The sequence below is a fragment of the Uloborus diversus genome, chromosome 8 (assembly GCF_026930045.1).
Source record: "Uloborus diversus isolate 005 chromosome 8, Udiv.v.3.1, whole genome shotgun sequence".
Classification (NCBI taxonomy): Eukaryota; Metazoa; Arthropoda; class Arachnida; order Araneae; family Uloboridae; genus Uloborus; species Uloborus diversus.
In genome coordinates, this window is record NC_072738.1 from 59,928,021 (window position 1) to 59,947,069 (window position 19,049).

At 32.4% G+C, this 19,049-nt stretch overlaps 1 protein-coding gene across 1 annotated transcript; it reads left to right on the forward strand.

Annotated features, from left to right (window-relative positions):
* Positions 1-2,162: 2,162 nt before the first annotated feature.
* LOC129228380 (RNA-binding protein 25-like) lies at positions 2,163-14,263 on the forward strand. The gene is made up of 5 exons (XM_054863056.1): positions 2,163-2,172; positions 5,009-5,310; positions 9,834-9,980; positions 11,645-11,752; positions 14,080-14,263. The coding sequence occupies exons 1-5, from the start codon at positions 2,163-2,165 to the stop codon at positions 14,104-14,106; spliced, it is 594 nt and encodes a 197-aa protein (XP_054719031.1). The 3' UTR covers positions 14,107-14,263.
* Positions 14,264-19,049: the final 4,786 nt, after the last annotated feature.

Sequence of the window (19,049 nt, forward strand, 5' to 3'; positions counted from 1 at the left end):
GTTTGGTTCATTGTTTAAAAAAAAAAAAAAATCTCAAATAAACCACTAATTGAAAAAAGAAGGATGTCCACTTGGGTGGTGCAAAAAAGGCCCTATTTTTGATTTTTACTATTCTTACCCTGCTATTTGGTGCTATTTATGCAAAAAAAAAAAAAAATATTGTGAAGTTTGAGCTCATAATTTTAGCTTTTAGAGGTAGCCATGGGTGCAAGACCTTCCGTCTCAGGACAGATTTCCGTCTTGGACAAAATTTCTGAGACGGGGGTTGGGACGGAAAGAACTTCGATGACTTTCCTTCAGTTTTTACTTAAAAATGAAAAATTGAGTATTTGAAAATTATGCTTTAATTACTGTACCATTCCATAACCACAAATTTACATCGACATTCTCTATTTTCCGCCATGGGCTTGTTTTTGTTTGGTTTGCAACATACTTTTGGAGGAGTGGCTTTTAGACTCGCACTGTTTGACTTGTTTTGGGTTGCTCTGTTATTTCCAACTCACTGCATTGAAGACCGCAGAGTTGCTCACTATTCTCCCTGATTTATCATCTCTATTTGAATATTTAGCCTTTTCTCTTGATCATCCTTTCGTTTTTTTTTTTTTTTTTTTTTGCAAAAAATGTCTTAGAGTTGAATCTGAATCACCAATTGAGAGTGATTGCTGACGGCATGAAATGTTTACGTTACAGCAAAGGGCGTCCATATACCAGGCAAAACGGGAACTATCAGGGACTTCAAAGATTTAATGAAAATGAGAATTTTGGAAAGAATCGTGGGGAAATTTCAAGCTGGTTTGAAACACCGAGGGGCAACTGTTCCTGAATTTTTGACATGTTTCTGGTAAAATATTCTAAGACTTGAGGAATTACTAAATTCCAATGTCTTTCAATTTAACACTGGCTAGAATGGAAATATGGAAGGGGAGGGGGGGAGAGAGAAAAGGAAACGAGAAAGAATAACGGGAGCATGAATTTGCGAAAAAAAACGCTGCTCTTGCAAAGAGGGAAAGTCCGCAAATTAACCCACGATACTAAGGTCCTAAAACGTTTGTATTTTGGACAATCTAAGAGGGGGAGAGGGGGCTACTCAAGGGCTGCATAATAAAATATCAAAAAACTGAATTCAAAGTCATTTTTGAAGCTAGGAGTGGTTTGGGAATTTTCCTCTGCAAACTCTTAAAAATTTAGAAGTCAAAAATGTTTAAACTATCCTTAATGATGCAAAAGTGGGGAGGGGGAGGTTTTAAAAAAAAATCGGAAACTAGAGGCTTAAAAACACTTAATTTAGGAAATATTTGGCCAGTTGATAAGAGATGGTTTTGGTGTTCTAACCTGAAAATGTTTTGTAGCTGATGTATTAAAGACTATTTAAAGCTACACTTAAATTTCTTAAGAGAAAGGGAATTTGGGACCCTCTCCCGAAAAGTGTTTGTAATTGAAGTCTTAAAACTTTTAGGCTGTCATTGGCAATGCCAAGAGAGGGGGTTTCTCTTTAGGCAAAAATTCCAAAACTGGAGTTGTAAAAGCGAACCCTTAGACTTTAGACCATCTTGGAGTTTGGGGTCCCCTTCCCCGAAAAAAATTCAAAGCTGAAGCATTCAGAACTCAGCTTTGAGTAATCTTTGAGAGACTTAAGAAGATGGAACTCAAAGACTTCCTCTCAATAAATTTTAGAACTTAACTTCTTAAAATTTCGGTCATGAAAAGAGGGATGCGTAAATTTAAGTCGAATTCAGTGAACATAGGGGAAGGATTTCGAGGAGTGGGGGAGGGGTTCTCTCTCCCGAAAATTTCTCCATGCTGAAGTATTGAAAGGCTGTTTTGGCTATTTTTGAGTGAGTTAAGAGTTGGGGAATTCGAGGGTGTTTCTCGGAACATTTCGAAATTGAAGTCTAAAAAGATTGGGTTGTCTTTGACAATGTGGGGAGGGGAGTTGCTCTTTCAATAGAAAAATTAATTTTAAACACAATTTTACAGTGCCTTTAATAAACACAAAGAGGGGGGGGGGTATTCCGTCGCCCAACCTGAAATATTTCCGTTTCTGAAATTTTAAGAGCTCTGTTTTGGGCTATCTTTAGATGACTTAAGGGGGAAGGGAGTAGGAAGCTTCTTTCAAAAGTTTCCGAAATTAAAATATTAAAACTTTTAGGCGGTCATAAGTCATGTATGTAGGTAAGGGGATTACTGTGTTCCTAGAAAGAAATTTAGAAACTGAAGCATTAAAACTCAAATTTAGAATACTTGTGGTGAATTCAGAAGAAGGGGTTTGGGAGTCCTCTTCCGATAATTTTTCAATTCTGAAATACTTAGAAGGCCACTTTAGGCTATATTTGAGTGCCATAAGAGGGATGTGATTCGGGGCCCTCCCTGGGATGAGCATTCGGTTCCCCTATTGCCTTTTTTTAATTAATGAATATTGAAAAGTGTACCTCATTTAAAAAATGTATCTACTTCACTGAAGTGTTTTTTTTTTTTTTTTGTGGCTAATTTCACCACCTGCTATCTTATAAAGAATTCTTTTTCAAATGAAGACTGTGTGGGGGAATGGTTTTCAGTTTATTATAATTAGTCGCCCATACCCCCCCCCCCTTCCTTCTTCTCTGGTTTGTTGGCGTTACCTTGGGTAGGACTTTCCGATCATAACTGATTTATGTTGCAAAAGTGAAAATCTTATGTCCCAAGCGATTTTATTGCTGCAATAAATATGTTTACAGTCGGCAATAAACTTATGGGCGGGGACCCTCGACCGCTTTTACAACTAACACTATCCAACATTGTCTAAAATTGCGTTTTTGGAACTTCAGTTTCAAAATGTTGCCGAAGGAGAGTTCCTGAACTCTATCCCTTCGATAATGAAGTCAAGAAGCGTATAAATGTTATGGAAGATGGAGTACAATTTCGTTTTTAAAGCTTCAATTTCGGGGAGAGTCCAGAGCCCCCCCCCCCCCCCATCTCTTTCTCTAATATTTTTGAAAGTCGCCCAATATTGTGATTTTGGGACTATCAGTTTGAAAAAATTTATCTAAGAGAGTCCCTTAACTTTACCAAAATGGCCTACCATTTCGTTTTTTTTGGCTTCAATTTTTAAAGAATCTGGGGGGGACCCCCCCCCCATTATTGGTGGTTTTTGGAGTTACGATATCAAAAAGCTTAAATATTACAATTTAAACTAAGTTCATGTTCAGTAAATTACCGCCTATCAGCCAGGGCTAAAGCAGAAGTACATGAAATACACCGCCAGCTCAGTCATTTCCAGCCTAGGACTGCAGTTTCGTGCTTATTAGCACTCATCAGCCCGGCATATTAGCTACCAGTTTGTTTGGCACTCTTGGCTTCCTTAAGAGGTTTTCCATCTCCAGCTCAGTCACTTTCCTATGCCGGGCTGATGAGTGCTAATATGCACGAAACTGCAGTCTTCGGCTGGAAATGACTGAGCTGGCAGTGTATTTCATGTAAGTTCATGTTGTTACAAAAGTCAAAAGCTTAAATTTTGAAATCAAACAGATTCCAAAACTTGCATAGTTAAAATGTCCAACATTTATACACATAAATTTTTCCTTAAGCACACATGATGGGGGGGGGGGGGGCTGGAAATATTTTCCGTCTTGAACACATCACCAAATTTGCACCCATGGAGGTAGCTCAACATCCTCAAAGTTTGGTAATATTTGATTTTACGCAATGAATGCAAAATGAAAGAGAAAAGCTATGAAAGCAATACAACTTTATATCATTTAAATCACTATGGATGTGAGGATGTGATTGTACTAGTGCGTACCAAACTATTCTTTTGCTGTTGGTATAAGCGCAGCAATGTTTTTTGAAAACCTGCAACAACATTTAATTGATCTTCAATGGTTATTATTTTTTCATTGAACTCTTTTATAATATTTATTGATTCCCTTCAGCAAGATTATTAATAACTGGCTTCCTTCAATGAATTTTAATGCTTTGTGATAATTTTCCCAAAATTTGCAGATTTGTTTGATTAGCAAAGTTTTGCATGATAAATTTTATCTGGTATATTCATTTTTTCAGTTAATGAAGCTGATCATAAGTAAGGAAGTTCTCCAATTTCATGATTATTTTGGTCATAATCTCAGGTTCTTTGCAGCATTATTTTTTCATTCACTTCTTGAACAGCTTCACCGATTGTCTTGTATTCAAGCGTGTCACTTGATTGTCAAAAAGAGCCATGAATTTTACTTCTTCATCAGTATTTTTATATTGCAATTATGAAGTTTGGATTTCAATGAATTGAAATCATTACGTAGTGCAGTCTAAAGTATAGAAGCTGTCATCCAAACATGTCCTACAAATATACCATATCTTTTACAATCCAATATCTTCTACTGAAATGATGGTGCACTAGTGGTTAAAAAATTTATTTTAAAACAGTACAAGATTTTTAACATTCATTGAGTATGGTGCATAGCTCGTGTTATAATAAATCTTAAGGGGTTTTATTCTGAACTATTAAAATGAGTTCAAATTATCGATAATCATCTCTTCAGTAGGAGTTGGGCGTCAATTTAACAGATTGTATTCTATAGTCTTTTACATCAGCCACTTTTCCGTATTATTTAAATGCATTTGTTCTTATCAATGAACTCCCAGCAGGCCTAGAATCTGTTACAGAGAGTCTTTTCTGGTGCAGAGAAGAACCATTTGCATTGATTTAAAAATGACAGCAATAATCAATTCTATAATGTGGTGTTGGCATTCCAGAATTAATTATTTCTTAATTTTTTTGTATCAGTAAAACAGGTGCTATTGCTTTTGCCAAAATAATCTTTTGGTAAGTACCAGGTTAGAAAATTATTGTATTTGCAGTAAAAACTTGATATAGAATGCAATTAAATCTAGCAGTAAGACAGTCTAGTATTATGCTTTTGTTTCGCTTATTTTCATGTAATTTTCACTTTGATAATGATTGATTAAACTCTAATTAGTTTTAAAAAATGTTGCACTTGTTCAGTTTTTAATTTTTACATTTTGTTCCTATTAGGTGCAAGCCCAACACAAAATTCCAGTCCAGTTCCAACTAACAATCATGCAATTAGTAAAAGAAAAGTAACAACTGTAGATGATGTTTTCAATGACAATGATGAAGAAGCTGAACCTAAGAAGAAAAGAAAATTAATACCTTTGGATGATAATCATGAAGATGATTTGAACAAAAGTCCTAATTCTGTGTCACAAATGACTATTGAAGAAAAAAGAAAACACATAAAAAATTTAATAGAAAAAATTCCAACAGAAAAAGCTGAACTGTTTGCTTATAATTTAGATTGGACTGTCGTAGATAAAGTAAATATTTCAAGTTTGAAACTTCTGATAAATTGTAGTGGTTTTCAGTTTAATGCCTTTACTTCAACCTAAAATTATGTATTTAGTTATTTATTTTGTTTTATCTAGTGATCAAAATATGTTTTGTCATTGGTGCACTGGTGATCAAAACTTAAAATTCGACATTAGTTTTGAAAATAGACCTTCAGCAATGTGCAGGAATCTACAGAAATGTGGAACATATCTTTGTTAAAAAACCTACTTAAATTTTGCATTTTTGTAGGAGGACAGCAAATATAAACTAAAGAAACTTCAGGTAGTCCCCTGAGTAAATTGAGCTTTTGCTAGGTATGAAAATCTAAGCAGAAATAGTAAATTCAATGCATTAAAATTGTGGACATGTCTTCCAGACATCATTTAAGTGATTTAACTTGAGCTAGAATATTTGAAAAATACAAAAGTGTGCCAATTTGAAGATGTTGCATAATAATTCAACATAGTAAAAAATATTTTCTAGATGATAGGCAGTATTCCAAACAAGTGAAGTTTGATTTGACATTGCATATAAGCTGTGCATTGTTAAGATATTCATCGCATAATCTAGGCAGTTGTTCTAATCTGAATCCTGTTTAAAATACACAAGATATCTTGGTGTGAGATGTCTGCTTCCAGTATTAGGTGTATGTTATAACCAAATATTTCACCTGTCATACCAGACAACCCGGTTATCAGTCTGGTATACTGTGTTTGGTTTTGCCTTAACCCTGGCTTAGGAGTGGTAACTTACTGCAAATATTTCATGTTGAGTAACAGATTTCCAATCCTAAATTCAAAACTTGGCTTTTAAAATTTTGGTTTACATCGAGTAATGTTTTCCCCAACTCATTGTAATAATGCAATTGATGAAAAAAATAATGATTCTTCAATTTTGACATGTTTTTAAATATATTTTGTGATACCCTACATGATTTTTTTTTTTATTTCATGTATTCTTGATTTCACAAGACTGGCACCTAGATTTCCTGTTTTGAGGCCTAAAGAATTTTTTCAGGGCGTTTTCAACAGTTGTGTCATGTTGTTTTTTTGAAAGTTGCATCTGATATTATAGTAACCAAATCCTTAATTGACATGGCTTCGATAATTTCTGTTGTAAATATCATGCTCGCATTGTAACCACCTATGCTTACTTCATGAATACAAAAACCTCTTGTAAAAATCTTGACCCACCTTTCAAACAAAATTTTTGTTGTAAATCATAAGAAAGATGTTTTACTGCTACTGTGCCTTATGGTTGTACAAGTTTATACAATTTTTCATTTTAGTCCCCACTTCTCATTTGTCCTTAAGTAACCTGGTTATCATTCTTTTTCCTCCCCCACCCCCTACCCCATTGTTTTTAGGGGAACCAATTACAAAATATGGGTATGGGTTTACATACAATTTTGTGTTTTGCTCCATAAATCTTATTGTTTCTTTTGTTTTTCTTGATTTAACAACATGTTAAAAAGTGCTGTTAAGTACTCCTTCAGAAATTTTTGCTCAGATATTCAAGGTCATCCAAAAGTCATGCAACCCATTGTAAAATATCTTATTTCAGAAATACTACTAGCTTTTAAATACAAATTATTTAGCTTTTTGGCAATACTATACTTTTTGGAGTGGCATGTCATTTGTATTTTCATTTCCATGCTTACTAACACTGTCGGTAGCTTTTTGTCTAGTGTGGTCAAGATTAATTTTTCCCAGGGTTAGGAATTTTTGTCAAAGACAAAATCTTTTCATGATTAAGGTGTGGATTTTTGCTTGGACTAAATTTTTGTATCCTAACTATTAACATAGTATGAGAAATGAAATAACCAAGCTTTAACTGTAAAAAACTCAAAATTGTCTTTTTCAATTCCATGTATCTGTCGATAAATGTCTTTAGCCATTAACAGTAACATAATTATTAAATTTGATCAGGAGCTTTCTATTCCTGTATAATACAAGCATGATAAGGAAGAAATTCCGTTTTCTTCATAGCTCTGTAAGAAGTTCCATGATAAATCTTATCTGTGATATCAGTCAAGTTCAACATTTTGCTTTTCACCTTGTCTTTTTCCTGCTGGCCCATTAGAAGTGGCCATCTTCTGTTTCCAACATTTTCAGTTTCTCAAAAACAAGTTATCAATAGAAATATTAATGTTTCACGCTGAAATATTTTTGCCATTGATCCCAAGTACCAGATTATGTTTAATAAGGCCTTAAAAAGAATTTGAAAGAGAGCGTGGATGGGAGAGTGGGAACAACAGCTTAAATCATCTGTAAGGTTTTTTTTATTTCTTTTTTGGTGCATCTCAAATTTTAAGAAAAATTAGAATTCTTTTTTGAACTAAGCAGATTAGAAAAATTATGCAAGTTAAATTCCTCAACATTATGAAATATACTCCTATTTTTTAGCCAATGTGGCTAATCTAACTGCCCTGGTGACCAGTGCTGTTCCCATAGGATATACTCCATATGTGCTGTAAAATCTCAAACGTTTTTTAGACGTATAGCGTATACCCTCAAGTTCCAAAAAATTTCAAATTATGTATATGATTGCATACACATATTGTGCATAATGAATTACTGGGAGTATACCCTCAGAAAAATTGATGGGAACATCACTGCTGGTGACTAGTAATGTAAGAAAATCTGCAAACTCACAAAAAATATTAAAATGTTATTTTAACATTTGCATTTTTGAATTAGTATTTATTGCTCTGCTTGCAACAAAATTTTGCTCATGAAATAGAATTTTAAACTGATTAATATGAATATCATACATCTTGTTTTGTTGTAGATCAACTAATTTCATCTGTTTTTCGTATGCAGATGGAAAAATTAGCTGATGCAAATTTTTGGCTCTTTATGTGGAATTTGGCAACAATCTTTAAGCTTCTGTTAGTGGCTTGTCCTTTTTCTGATTATTTCCTGAATAGTACACAGTAAAAAGAGCCTATTGGGCTAAAAAAACAAGGTTATTTTCACTTTCTCTTCCCCATCCCTTCTCGCTCAAAAAAGAAAAACAGATTGAGGTAGAAATTTATGTGCTATTTGTAATTCTTTCCCTTTTTCTTATTAGTAGTACCCCCAGTATTTACTTTATTTTTCCATGTGCTTGGCAGTTTGTAGACCATTGATTGTTTCAACCAATTAAAGTAATTACAAAGGTAGTTAAATTAACACGAGTGTCTTAGCAATAATAGTACTTATGTATGTGTGTAGTTTTAGTGTATGATAAGGTATATGATGGCACTTGCCCTCTACCCAGTCCTTTTTAACACATTTCACTATATCACTAAATTAAATATAATTTTACACTTTGTTTTTCCCAGAAATTTAATGAACCAAAAGCAGCTTCAAATCAATTTCCGTACCAAAAACATGTACATTACTACTTCTCCATGACTTAACATTTAATAAATTCTCAAATACATCGTAAACTTAGCAACAATTATTTTTTACTTTAAAAAAAAAAAAAAAAAACAATTAGGGTAGAAGCAACAAAATAAAAGAAGAGGTGAGAACTGAAAAATAATGCAATGAATCTTTTGGCTATAATAGTCTTTGAATGTTCAAATACATCATCATAAACAAACTTTTTTTATTAATAGGGCTGGAATTATATGCAAATGCATATGTACATATTAAAACCAGCAAAACTTCAAAAGATCTGCATATTGGAGCGTTTTTCATAGACTTTTAGTTTTGTTTTCATAAAAGAAAAATCACAAAAAAACATTTTAGTTAACCCCTTTCAGACCTGGTGTCCGGTATACAGGACATACACTTTAAACAGCTGCTAATCATTTAATAATTGATTAAACTACTTGATTTTTTTTGTAGTTGACTCTTTACATTCTGCTTATTATAATCTGTGAAATATTTTTTTTCGTTTTGGGATTGACTACACTGACATATAAGGATTAGGAGATAGAGAGTGGCTCATTTTTCCAACCATGGATTCTCGTACAAAAAGCTAGGTTTTTTTCCTGATTTTTTAAAAACTATAATTTTTAATTAATCATTTCAAACACTTATATTACGTTTTATTATTGTTTAAACAACATTTTATAATGAAGTTTGTCTTATATTTTATCTTTTTTTGTATGAAATATTAATTTCAAAAATATAGGTCCGGAATATTGGACGCGCCATATCTCTTTTAATTTTTTTCCTACAAACCTGAAATTTTGTCTATAAGATACCTTTTACCATAGTATACTGTGTACCAAATATCAACATTTTTGGTCAAGTATTTCATAATTCTGACTGAAGGGGTTAATAAAGAACAAATGAGCTTTTGAGTTTTTCTTGGGGGCACATTTTTATGTGCCTTTTTTTTCAGCCTATTATCACGTATCACAGTAAATATAAAAAATGCAATAATAAAAAAGCTACTTGTGTTTTCATTATTTGCATGAAGAAAGAAGTTTTGATGCATGTTTTGAGGATTTTATTGTGCAATGTGCATATGATATTGACTCTACTTATCAATAAACATTATTTATTTTTTTCAGATCCTAATGGAAAAAAGAATCCGCCCTTGGATTAATAAAAAAATTGTGGAATATATAGGTGAAGAGGAACCAACATTAGTTGAATTTATCTGTTCTAAAATAATGGCTGGTAGTGCAGCGCAAAGTATTTTAGATGATGTTTCAATGGTAAGTTGATTATTTTCATTCATTTGAGTTTAATAATGCAGTCGAGTCCTGATTTGGCAAGGGATGCGTTCTAAGACCATTCGCGTAAGTCGAAATTTCACGTTGTGGAGTGAAAAGTATGTGTACAAATATTTTATTTACACTAGGGGGCTCTGCCCCCTGCTCGCTAACGCTCACCAACCCCGAAGATTGCTTCTCAATCTTATTTGATTTGCAAAAATTTAAATCGCCAATTAAAAAGAAACAGATTAAAAACGCATTATGAACTCCCTTTGGAAAAAAAAGCACCCCTTCCCCGGGTTTCAAAATAATTTATACCAACTTGCAGAGCGATAAAGACAAGTTGTGATGCTTTTCATTTACAGTGAACAATCTCTATTCTGAACACTCATGGGACCAAACAAAAGTGTTCAGATTATGGGGTGTTCATTATAGAGGGAGACAGGATAATGCATGTATATGTATTCTATTGTGTTAGTGGACTATGTTCTTAACTTTGCCTAGTAAGCTATACAAGTAATTGAGGTAGAGGTGCTGAATTTTGGATTGGCAGCTAGTGAAATGTCTAGTTAAACTCGGTAGGACTTAAACTCTTGCATTTCTTTCTTTCTTTTTTTTTTTTTTTTTTTCAAGAAAAATATGTTTTACGTAATATTCAGCTATAAAATATTAATATATTACAATGCAATTAAAGAGTAATTTTAATCTGTATGTCTTGTGTATTCTCATGCAAGGAACGTGTTATCATCCAATTATTTAAGTGAAAAGCTCTCCATGTGATTCTCAGCCGCATATTGCTTGTAGTAATAATACTTTAAAGGTCTTTAAATACTACTTGATACAGTGGTTGGTTTCTTGAAATACGCAGTTCAGTGGCAGAAACTTCAGGCTTATATTGCTTAGCTGAACAATTTTATGTAATGCAGCAATATCCATGAAAATATTTTTTTTTCTTCATCTCTTCTTCTTATTAATGCTCTTCAATCATTGTTATAAAACTGTGAATGTATTTCAGGATTTCCAATTTGATTCATAGGAATTCCCGAGTACCGGTTGTGAACATGTACAGTGTATAGAGAGGTAATAATTGAAGGGGATTAAAAATAGTGGTTGTAATACTGGGGTGTTCAAAGTACAGAGAGGTCAGCCTATTTTAAGTCTACGGAGTTCCACCCGGACCATCAAAATGTCTTCAGAAAATCCGGGTGTTCACAAGAGGGAGTGTTCAGATAGTGATAGTCTGCTGTATTGACACATTTCTAGAAATTTAAAATTTCACTAAATTATTTCATATTTGCTTCCCCCCTCCTCCTATCAAAAGAATGGGATTCCATTAAAAAAAATTATGACAGCATTATTAGTTTAAATTTAATATTTGAAACATGAAACTGATCTTGATTTCATGAAAGATGTTCGTAAGAAAAGTGACAAACCAAGGTGTGCTCAATTGACTGATTAGCCATAAGTCCTATGAGTCACACACTGCAGCAGCTGTATTTCATTATGGTATGTATCAGTTTTAAATATTATTAGTATGCAGTATTTTCTTCCTGTATAAAAAATTAAGTTAAACTTTTGTTCCAGTCAGCAGTTTTTTTAACTGTCATATTAACTTAATAACTGTTATTTATATATAAGAATAAAATATGTATGTTTTATTGTAGGTCTTAGATGAAGAAGCTGAAGTTTTTGTTGTTAAAATGTGGAGGCTACTCATTTATGAAATAGAAGCTAAAAAATTAGGATTAGTTTGTAAAGCTGATGCCACTCAGGTATGAACTTATTCATGCCTGGAAATTACTCTAAATAGTAAAAAATATGAAGTCGGCGCAAAAGCAATAGGTAAATGATGTGTTGCCATGTTTCATTCATATTTTTCAGGGGGGGAGGAGAATCTCAAAACCAAAAATGAAGCATTTATACCGTTGCGCAATGTAATGTATGCAAATGCTATTGAAGAACATGGGTCCCTTAAAATTTATATTTGAAATTCAGTTATGGTTATGAATGATTTTATCTATTGCTTTTCAACTAACTTCGAAAATTTGGAGTAGAAGTGGAATTGATGGTGTTCAAAGAATAATTTTTCTTTTTTTACTTTTTCGAGCAATTTCCTGTTGCAGTTTTGAAGTCTATTATTTCTTTCTTTCTTTTTTCTTTTTTTTCCGAAAATATTTTTATTTCATTCTTTTTAGTGCAAATATAATTTAGAAAAAGTGTGATATTGTAATCATGGAACTTTGTGTGATTTTTCATGTGAATGCCTCACATTAAAATAAAATTTAAAAAAAAAAACGTAGCAACTCGACGTAGCAAAAAAAGACTTTTTTTTTCTTCTCTGGGATTTATTTTTGTGCTAATTTAATAAGAACCATTTCTATACTGATTCCCACTAATTTATATTTCACAACAATACAAGTTACTCTGTAACTTGCAGTAAAAACCTATGTCTTCTTACCTTGCCCTGTTTTCTGTTATTGGCATATATAAAGATAAAAATACCTCTAGATATTGAATAAATTTCATGTTTGCTTTAGAAAAGGCTCCATTCAAAGTTCCCATTATGATTAATATTACTGTTTTATAGCACCACCTTTTTCAACAATTGGTTTTATTTTTAATCATTTAATGGAGAAATTACATAGAATTTATTGTTTTTTACCCCTAACTTTATTTTTAAAGAACAAATACTTCCAAGCAAGAGGTAGGGAACTTAGGTTATACCATCCCTTATCCATTAAAAAAGAATCGCCAAAATCGCTACATTAAGTGAAGCACTTTAAACTAATAAACAAAAAAATATAGTGTGGATAAGTCTCCTTTTTAAGTCTGATAAGTCTTTTTGAAGTCTTTTAGAAAAAAGTTGTTTTTCAACTTAACCACTGAAATCCTCTTAAATTCTAAAATTCACTTGTTTTGTGAGTTTTTTTATTTTTAGTCAGTACAAGCTTGTTTCTTCATTTTAAATTCTGTCCCAAAGGTGATCGGAAAATGTGCAGCTAAATTTTGAAGATGGCACAAAGGGGCAGTAACAAGCAAGAATCATATAGGAACATATAGTCGCAAATGTAATGCTCTTCATGCGTGAGCACGAAATTGCAAATGTATTGTGTACTCTGGTGCCAGGATTACAATAAAAGTTAAAAGCTTGTTTCTGTCATTAGTATTTTTCATACTAAGGGGAAACGTTTCTTGCCTTAACAACAGTAATTTTTTTTCTACATTTGCCACTGGTATGTGTATGTGTATCGTATGTCTATAATTGGGACTCATCGAATATAAATTACTCCAGATGTGCTAAAAGACATCATAATTTATCCTTTTTAATTAAAAAGAATGTTAACTTGAATAGTTGAAATTTGTTTTAGAGTAGAGTAGTCCTTAAAATTGCTGAAACTTTTGTTAACGTAATGGTAACTTGAAATTTAATTTAAAAAATGGGTCCCAATACTTTTTAGAGGTTGGTGCAAGCCTTGTTGTCCAAATAATGAAAGAGGGATGAATTTGCATCTTTCTTTTGCAGAACCTTTTACAATCAGAGACTAAAATGTAAATTCTCAAAACATTTAAGGCAGTGAGAAGCAAAGGGATGTAGGTGGACATTTTCAAGTTTTGGATAAAAGGTGTTTAAAGATAATATCCCAGATACACTTTCATTGAATTTTAAATCATGCAGTACAGCAGCACCTGCCAGGGCTACTAGTACCATCTCTTGCTCCAAGACAGAGGAGAGGTTCACCTATCATGTGTACTGGTTAGCTCCAAAATTTTTAATTTTGCCACTTACATCCCTTTGCTTCTCACTGCCTCATTTCCCTCCTTATTCAAGCGTTTTAGGGAGTTTTGCTCCGTTCAAGGTGAGCTTTTGACTTTTAAGCTATGGTCCATCTGCTCTTGAAATAAAAGGAATTTTGTTAAAAACTTATTTTATGACTTTTCTGCACTGCTTAGCAAATAATATTGACTTTCTAGACAACCTCCATTAAGCGACCACCTCTCTTTTCAACCTATTTCTGTCAGAATGAGGCGGTCGTTTAGAGAGGCTTGATTGTTTTCTGTTAATTTAATTTAATAACATTTTACTCTGGAAATTTTTCAGGAAAATTCCATTCAAGGCAAAACATGAAATTGACTTCAACATTCTTAGGTGAAAATGTTTCTCAGTTCAGGCTAATACAAGACGTGAAGCCTACCTAATAACTGCAATTCTGCATTGTAATTATATCATCACATGAACTTCCAGAGAAAAATCTCTGTACATTAACCAGTCATTGTAATGTGTGTATAAAGTGAAAAAAAAGGACACAATCAATGTCTTTTGAAAACTTATTTTTATGTTCATTAAATGTTCTGTTCTTAATTTTCTGTGCCTCATTTTTTAGTTTAATGTTCTATTTCATATTACGTGGAACTACATTATTGTACAATCTTATTTGAAAACATAGAAAAACATGAAGATTAATTGTTCAAAAAGTATTGGCTAAGAGTGAAATTAGGATTATACACTTGTCAAAATTTGAGATATGGATATTTCAATCTGTTGATCTTTCATCAATTGCAAAGAATAACAAAACATAAATTACCATCTTTTCATTATTATAAATTACAAGTATAACCAGACATGTATGATTTTTCAGTATTTTTACTGAAATCAGTATTTTTTGAGAGAGGAAAATACTGTGTGTAGAAAAAAAGCAAGGTATTAAAAGCTAAATTCCACATGTTCCAGTTAATTTCATGTATCTAATTAAAAGTCTGCTGTTTAAATACAAAAAAAAGGGGGGGGGAGCTTTCAGGTATGTTTGTTCACCAAGCCATGTTATTTCAGTATTTTTCATCCTGTTTGGGTCACATGTCTGTAACTTCTCAATGCTATTTTTACATTCTTCATGGTTTCCACAAGCTTTTCAAAAGATTGTAGACTAGAAAATCATTATTAGGATCTCCTAAAGAAGCTGTTAATTTTCTGCCAAATTCCAAAGAAAAAACTTCCACGTCCTTTTGTAATACTTTAAAAATAGGACTCAATATATTAACTCAAAAGATCCTTCTGATAGAGAAAATTCCCATTAAAAAATAAAAGTACATACAATTTTCATTTTGTCACTTTCTTAAGGGTTTCTGTTAATGAGGTTCAATATATGAGGCTATAAGCCTAAATTATTGAAACTCAATTGGAGTTCAGATGTGTGTTAACAATTCAGCAACATGAATTATGTGGTAACACTCGATCTTCAAAACAAAACAACCTAGCATTAGTATACAAGTTATTCAAATTGAGAAACAACAAATAAATACCAAAGCTAACTTTTTCTCTGAAGTATATTGTATCTAATTTTTAGTATTTCAGTCACAAAAGATACTATTGTTAGATAACAATTGATTTAATACATACATTTTCTTGTTATTTTTTTTCTTGGGATGAAATACATTTTACAAAGTTTTTTCATTTTAAAAGGGGAGGGAGGCATAATTATACATAAATAAACAAACATATACATATTTATATATATGCAAGTACACAAAATGAAACTCTTCCACTATGAGACTTGACAGGCATCGTAATAACTTCAACTGCCATGCTTTGGATTTTAATGCCACTCATTTGGTTTACACATGAACATTTTTGCATTTAAAAATAAGTATGGTGCATTTTTATATCAAATTTCACTCAAATACGGCAGTTATTCATGTCTGCATCCATTATAAATAGGAATAAATAGTTTTCATCCTGATTTTCCAAAGTGTCATAATTTCTATCTTCATGCCAAAGCTACCGTGGCTGATATCTATTTCTACTCTAACAACAGTTCTGATGGAAAAACAAGCAATGTACTTTAACTTGATATAAAAGTAAACCTTGTTCTGTTTGCGCTCTTATTAGCTATGACATTTTATATGAAATGATGGTTATTGCACAACCATATATCAAATAGTTGCACGTTAAAATTCTATATGAAACTCATGTTTATTTTTTACTAGAAAATTGCCCGTCAAGGTATGACGAGTGAAAATTGTTTCTACATTTGAACGAAGCCATTGCCTGTTAGAGCTAAAATTTCAACAATCAAAAAATCACATAGGTCCAGTGGAGTAACCCTGAAATCCTGTAGGTAGCATTCATTGTTGGCTATTTTTTCGTTTCTTCATTCTCCTGAAATGAGTCTTACCAGGAAACATGAGTTCAGTAATCATGAAAAAAGTTAAAAATGGTCGCATTCGAAAGAGTATCTTTAGAAAAAAATTTGAGCCAAATATTGTGTGCCCTCGTCCTTTTGTTTTTGAGATATGGGGGATCAAAGTCTGTCGAAATCTTACGAAAATTCGCCAAATTTAAAGACTTGGCAAGAAATGGAAAATACCACGTGATTTCATTGCCTGCGTCTAGCAAGACTCTCATTTCCATTTGTGGTCATCTGCAAAGCGCGTAAACGATGTTTCGAATTAACCCTTTACTTGTGTGGGTAAAATTAAAAAGTAACTATGAAGCCTGTGAAATGGAAACTAGAGGGCTTTATCCAGAGGAGCTACAACTTTATAACGAAATTGAACGTAGGATTTAACTTTGTAATCGTGATAATAATGCATTTCAGAATTTAAGTGCATTTCAAGTGTGTTTTACTTAACTAATTTAAGTTTGTACTCTTGTAATGAAATGTGTTGTAAGTAATTAATAATTATGTACGAGAATTAATATGAATAAGTAAAAAAAAAAATATGCTTATTATAGATATATATGAATAAGTTTAAAAAAAAATAGCTTATATATTGAAAATAAAATGGATAGTTTTTGATGTTGAAAGAACATGATCATGGATTGTAGTATCCCAGCTCTTATTTATTTTTTCAAAAGTTATTATCATTCATGTAGTTTTATTGTCTGACCACTGCTAGCGAAAATGTTTAATTTAAAATCGAAAAAAATAATAATTAAAAAAAAGAAAACAACGGATAGTAAATGTCAAAAATTTGCACAGCAAAACTAACGATGTCGGAAATGACTTCATAACAGATTCTTATCAAAAATTTTATAGTCGACGTTCATTACAACAACCCCTGTAGTTCGAAAAAGTCTGTCACTGCAATTGAAAGTCGCTATAACGTAAATGCACATCATATTGCATGTTATTTAGTCATTTTTAAAAATGCTGAAGTCACTTTTACCAATTGTGTTTCACGTTAAAAGGGAATTCAAATACGAGCAAAATAAAAATTAATACAGTTTTTTTTTTTTTATTTGACTTGTTAGAGGGTTTACACATAACTTGAAAACAATACACATAACGAAAAACACACTGGAAATAACTGACAGAAATCGTTTTTTTTTAATTTGAGAACATGGTTTGAAATCTTTAAAAATGTCGTTTTCTTCGTATTTAGATACTGTTGAAGACTTCAGATTTACGACTTTTCAAAAAAAAAAAAAAGGACTTTAAAGTGTGTTTACCGTTTCTCTACGGTTATCATATTTTTTTCAAAACAGTTTCATCGAAAAAACTCTTTCAGTGGAAATATTTCACCCGCAGAAGCATAAAAGTTTTAAACATCAGTTTTTTTAACAGTCTTAAGAATAACAAAAAATTCCATTGTTTTTACAATAAAATAAAACAAATATTTCGGGCTGTGGCGTTTTCCCCGATACAGTTGCACGTTAATATCCCGGAACACAAGCCCCTAAAAATTTCAATGCCGCAGTCTGTGCCACGACACCCCGCGCCATGGTAGTCACCCCGAGTAAAGAATTAATGCGATGTTTCTCACGCGCTTTGGTGGTGACCAAATATGGAAGTGAAATGTCTTGTCAGATGCAGATGTTGAATTCGCGCCGTACTTTCCATTTCTGAACAAAACTCGCTAAATTTGGCGACTTTACTAAAAATTTCGGCATTTTTTAAGACATCATATTTCGATAACGTGGTCACGAGGGCACGTAGTTTCAGTGCTCTTTCGAATGCCACCAATTTGGAATTATTTTGAATTTCCTTGATCGTGATGTTTCCTGGTTAGCAGTGAAACAGTTAAGTTACCGGATCGAGTTCAGCCTTGTCACGATTAAGCCTTTCCATGCATGTTAAACATTACAAAACGTATTATCAAACTACCTTTTACCCGCGGCTTCGCTCACGTTGATGTAGTTTTTTCAATTGATTCAAGTTAATAGTCAACACAGAAAGAGGTCAAATAGTTACCAAAAAATGGTTTCTCTCCAGTTTCACCGATATTTAAAATGGCCTCCTCTCTTTAATATATCAAAAGATATGATGAAAACTGAAAATCAAGGGGGGGGGGGTAAATGAAATGTCGGCGAAACTGGGAAGACACCCAAAAAATCTCACAACATAAATCAGGAAAACGTTCAGGAGTTGTAAAGAAGTTAGTTTGGGTAATTCTCAAAAATTCCAAGTCAACAGTCACTACAAATCCAGATTCTAATAATGTCCCTTTAGAGTGAGAACATCAAACCTTTAAATTCCCCACGTGAAGGAAATCAACTGTTTGTTAACAACGTAAACAGTCCTGATTAAAATACCGAAAAAGTTCAGAATAAAAATACTGTTAAAATCAAAGTAAGCACAACAGTTTTTTTTTTCTAAAGTTCCCATTTAAATGAGGACAAAAGTGCAAAAAACTTCTCATTTCGGAAAGAAACATTCCCTATTAGTCTCTATTAGAATGGTGATATCAGCATTTTCAAATAACATCTCCCGCTGAAGATCTCCTTCATGATTAATTCAAAAATCTTCATCAGTACAGGTCCGATAGCATAAAAAACAAATTTAAAAAAAAAGAGAAAGAACAATACTCTATTGTCGCTATTAAAGTAGGGATATTAATTCCACAAAATCCTAATTAGCACCATTAATCCTTAAAAACACCCACGAAAACAAGAAAAAATTAAATTAAAAGTTTCATTAAAATTTTAAAAAATTCGCCAATGTGCTAACGTAGTCGCCTGGTGAGTCTGGAGATATAAAATGGATTAATTTACATTTGAATCGCAGTTTTAATGTTATTTGAGCATGTTGTTTCACTAATTTGGTGGATTAATTTTAACTGCAATACCCTATA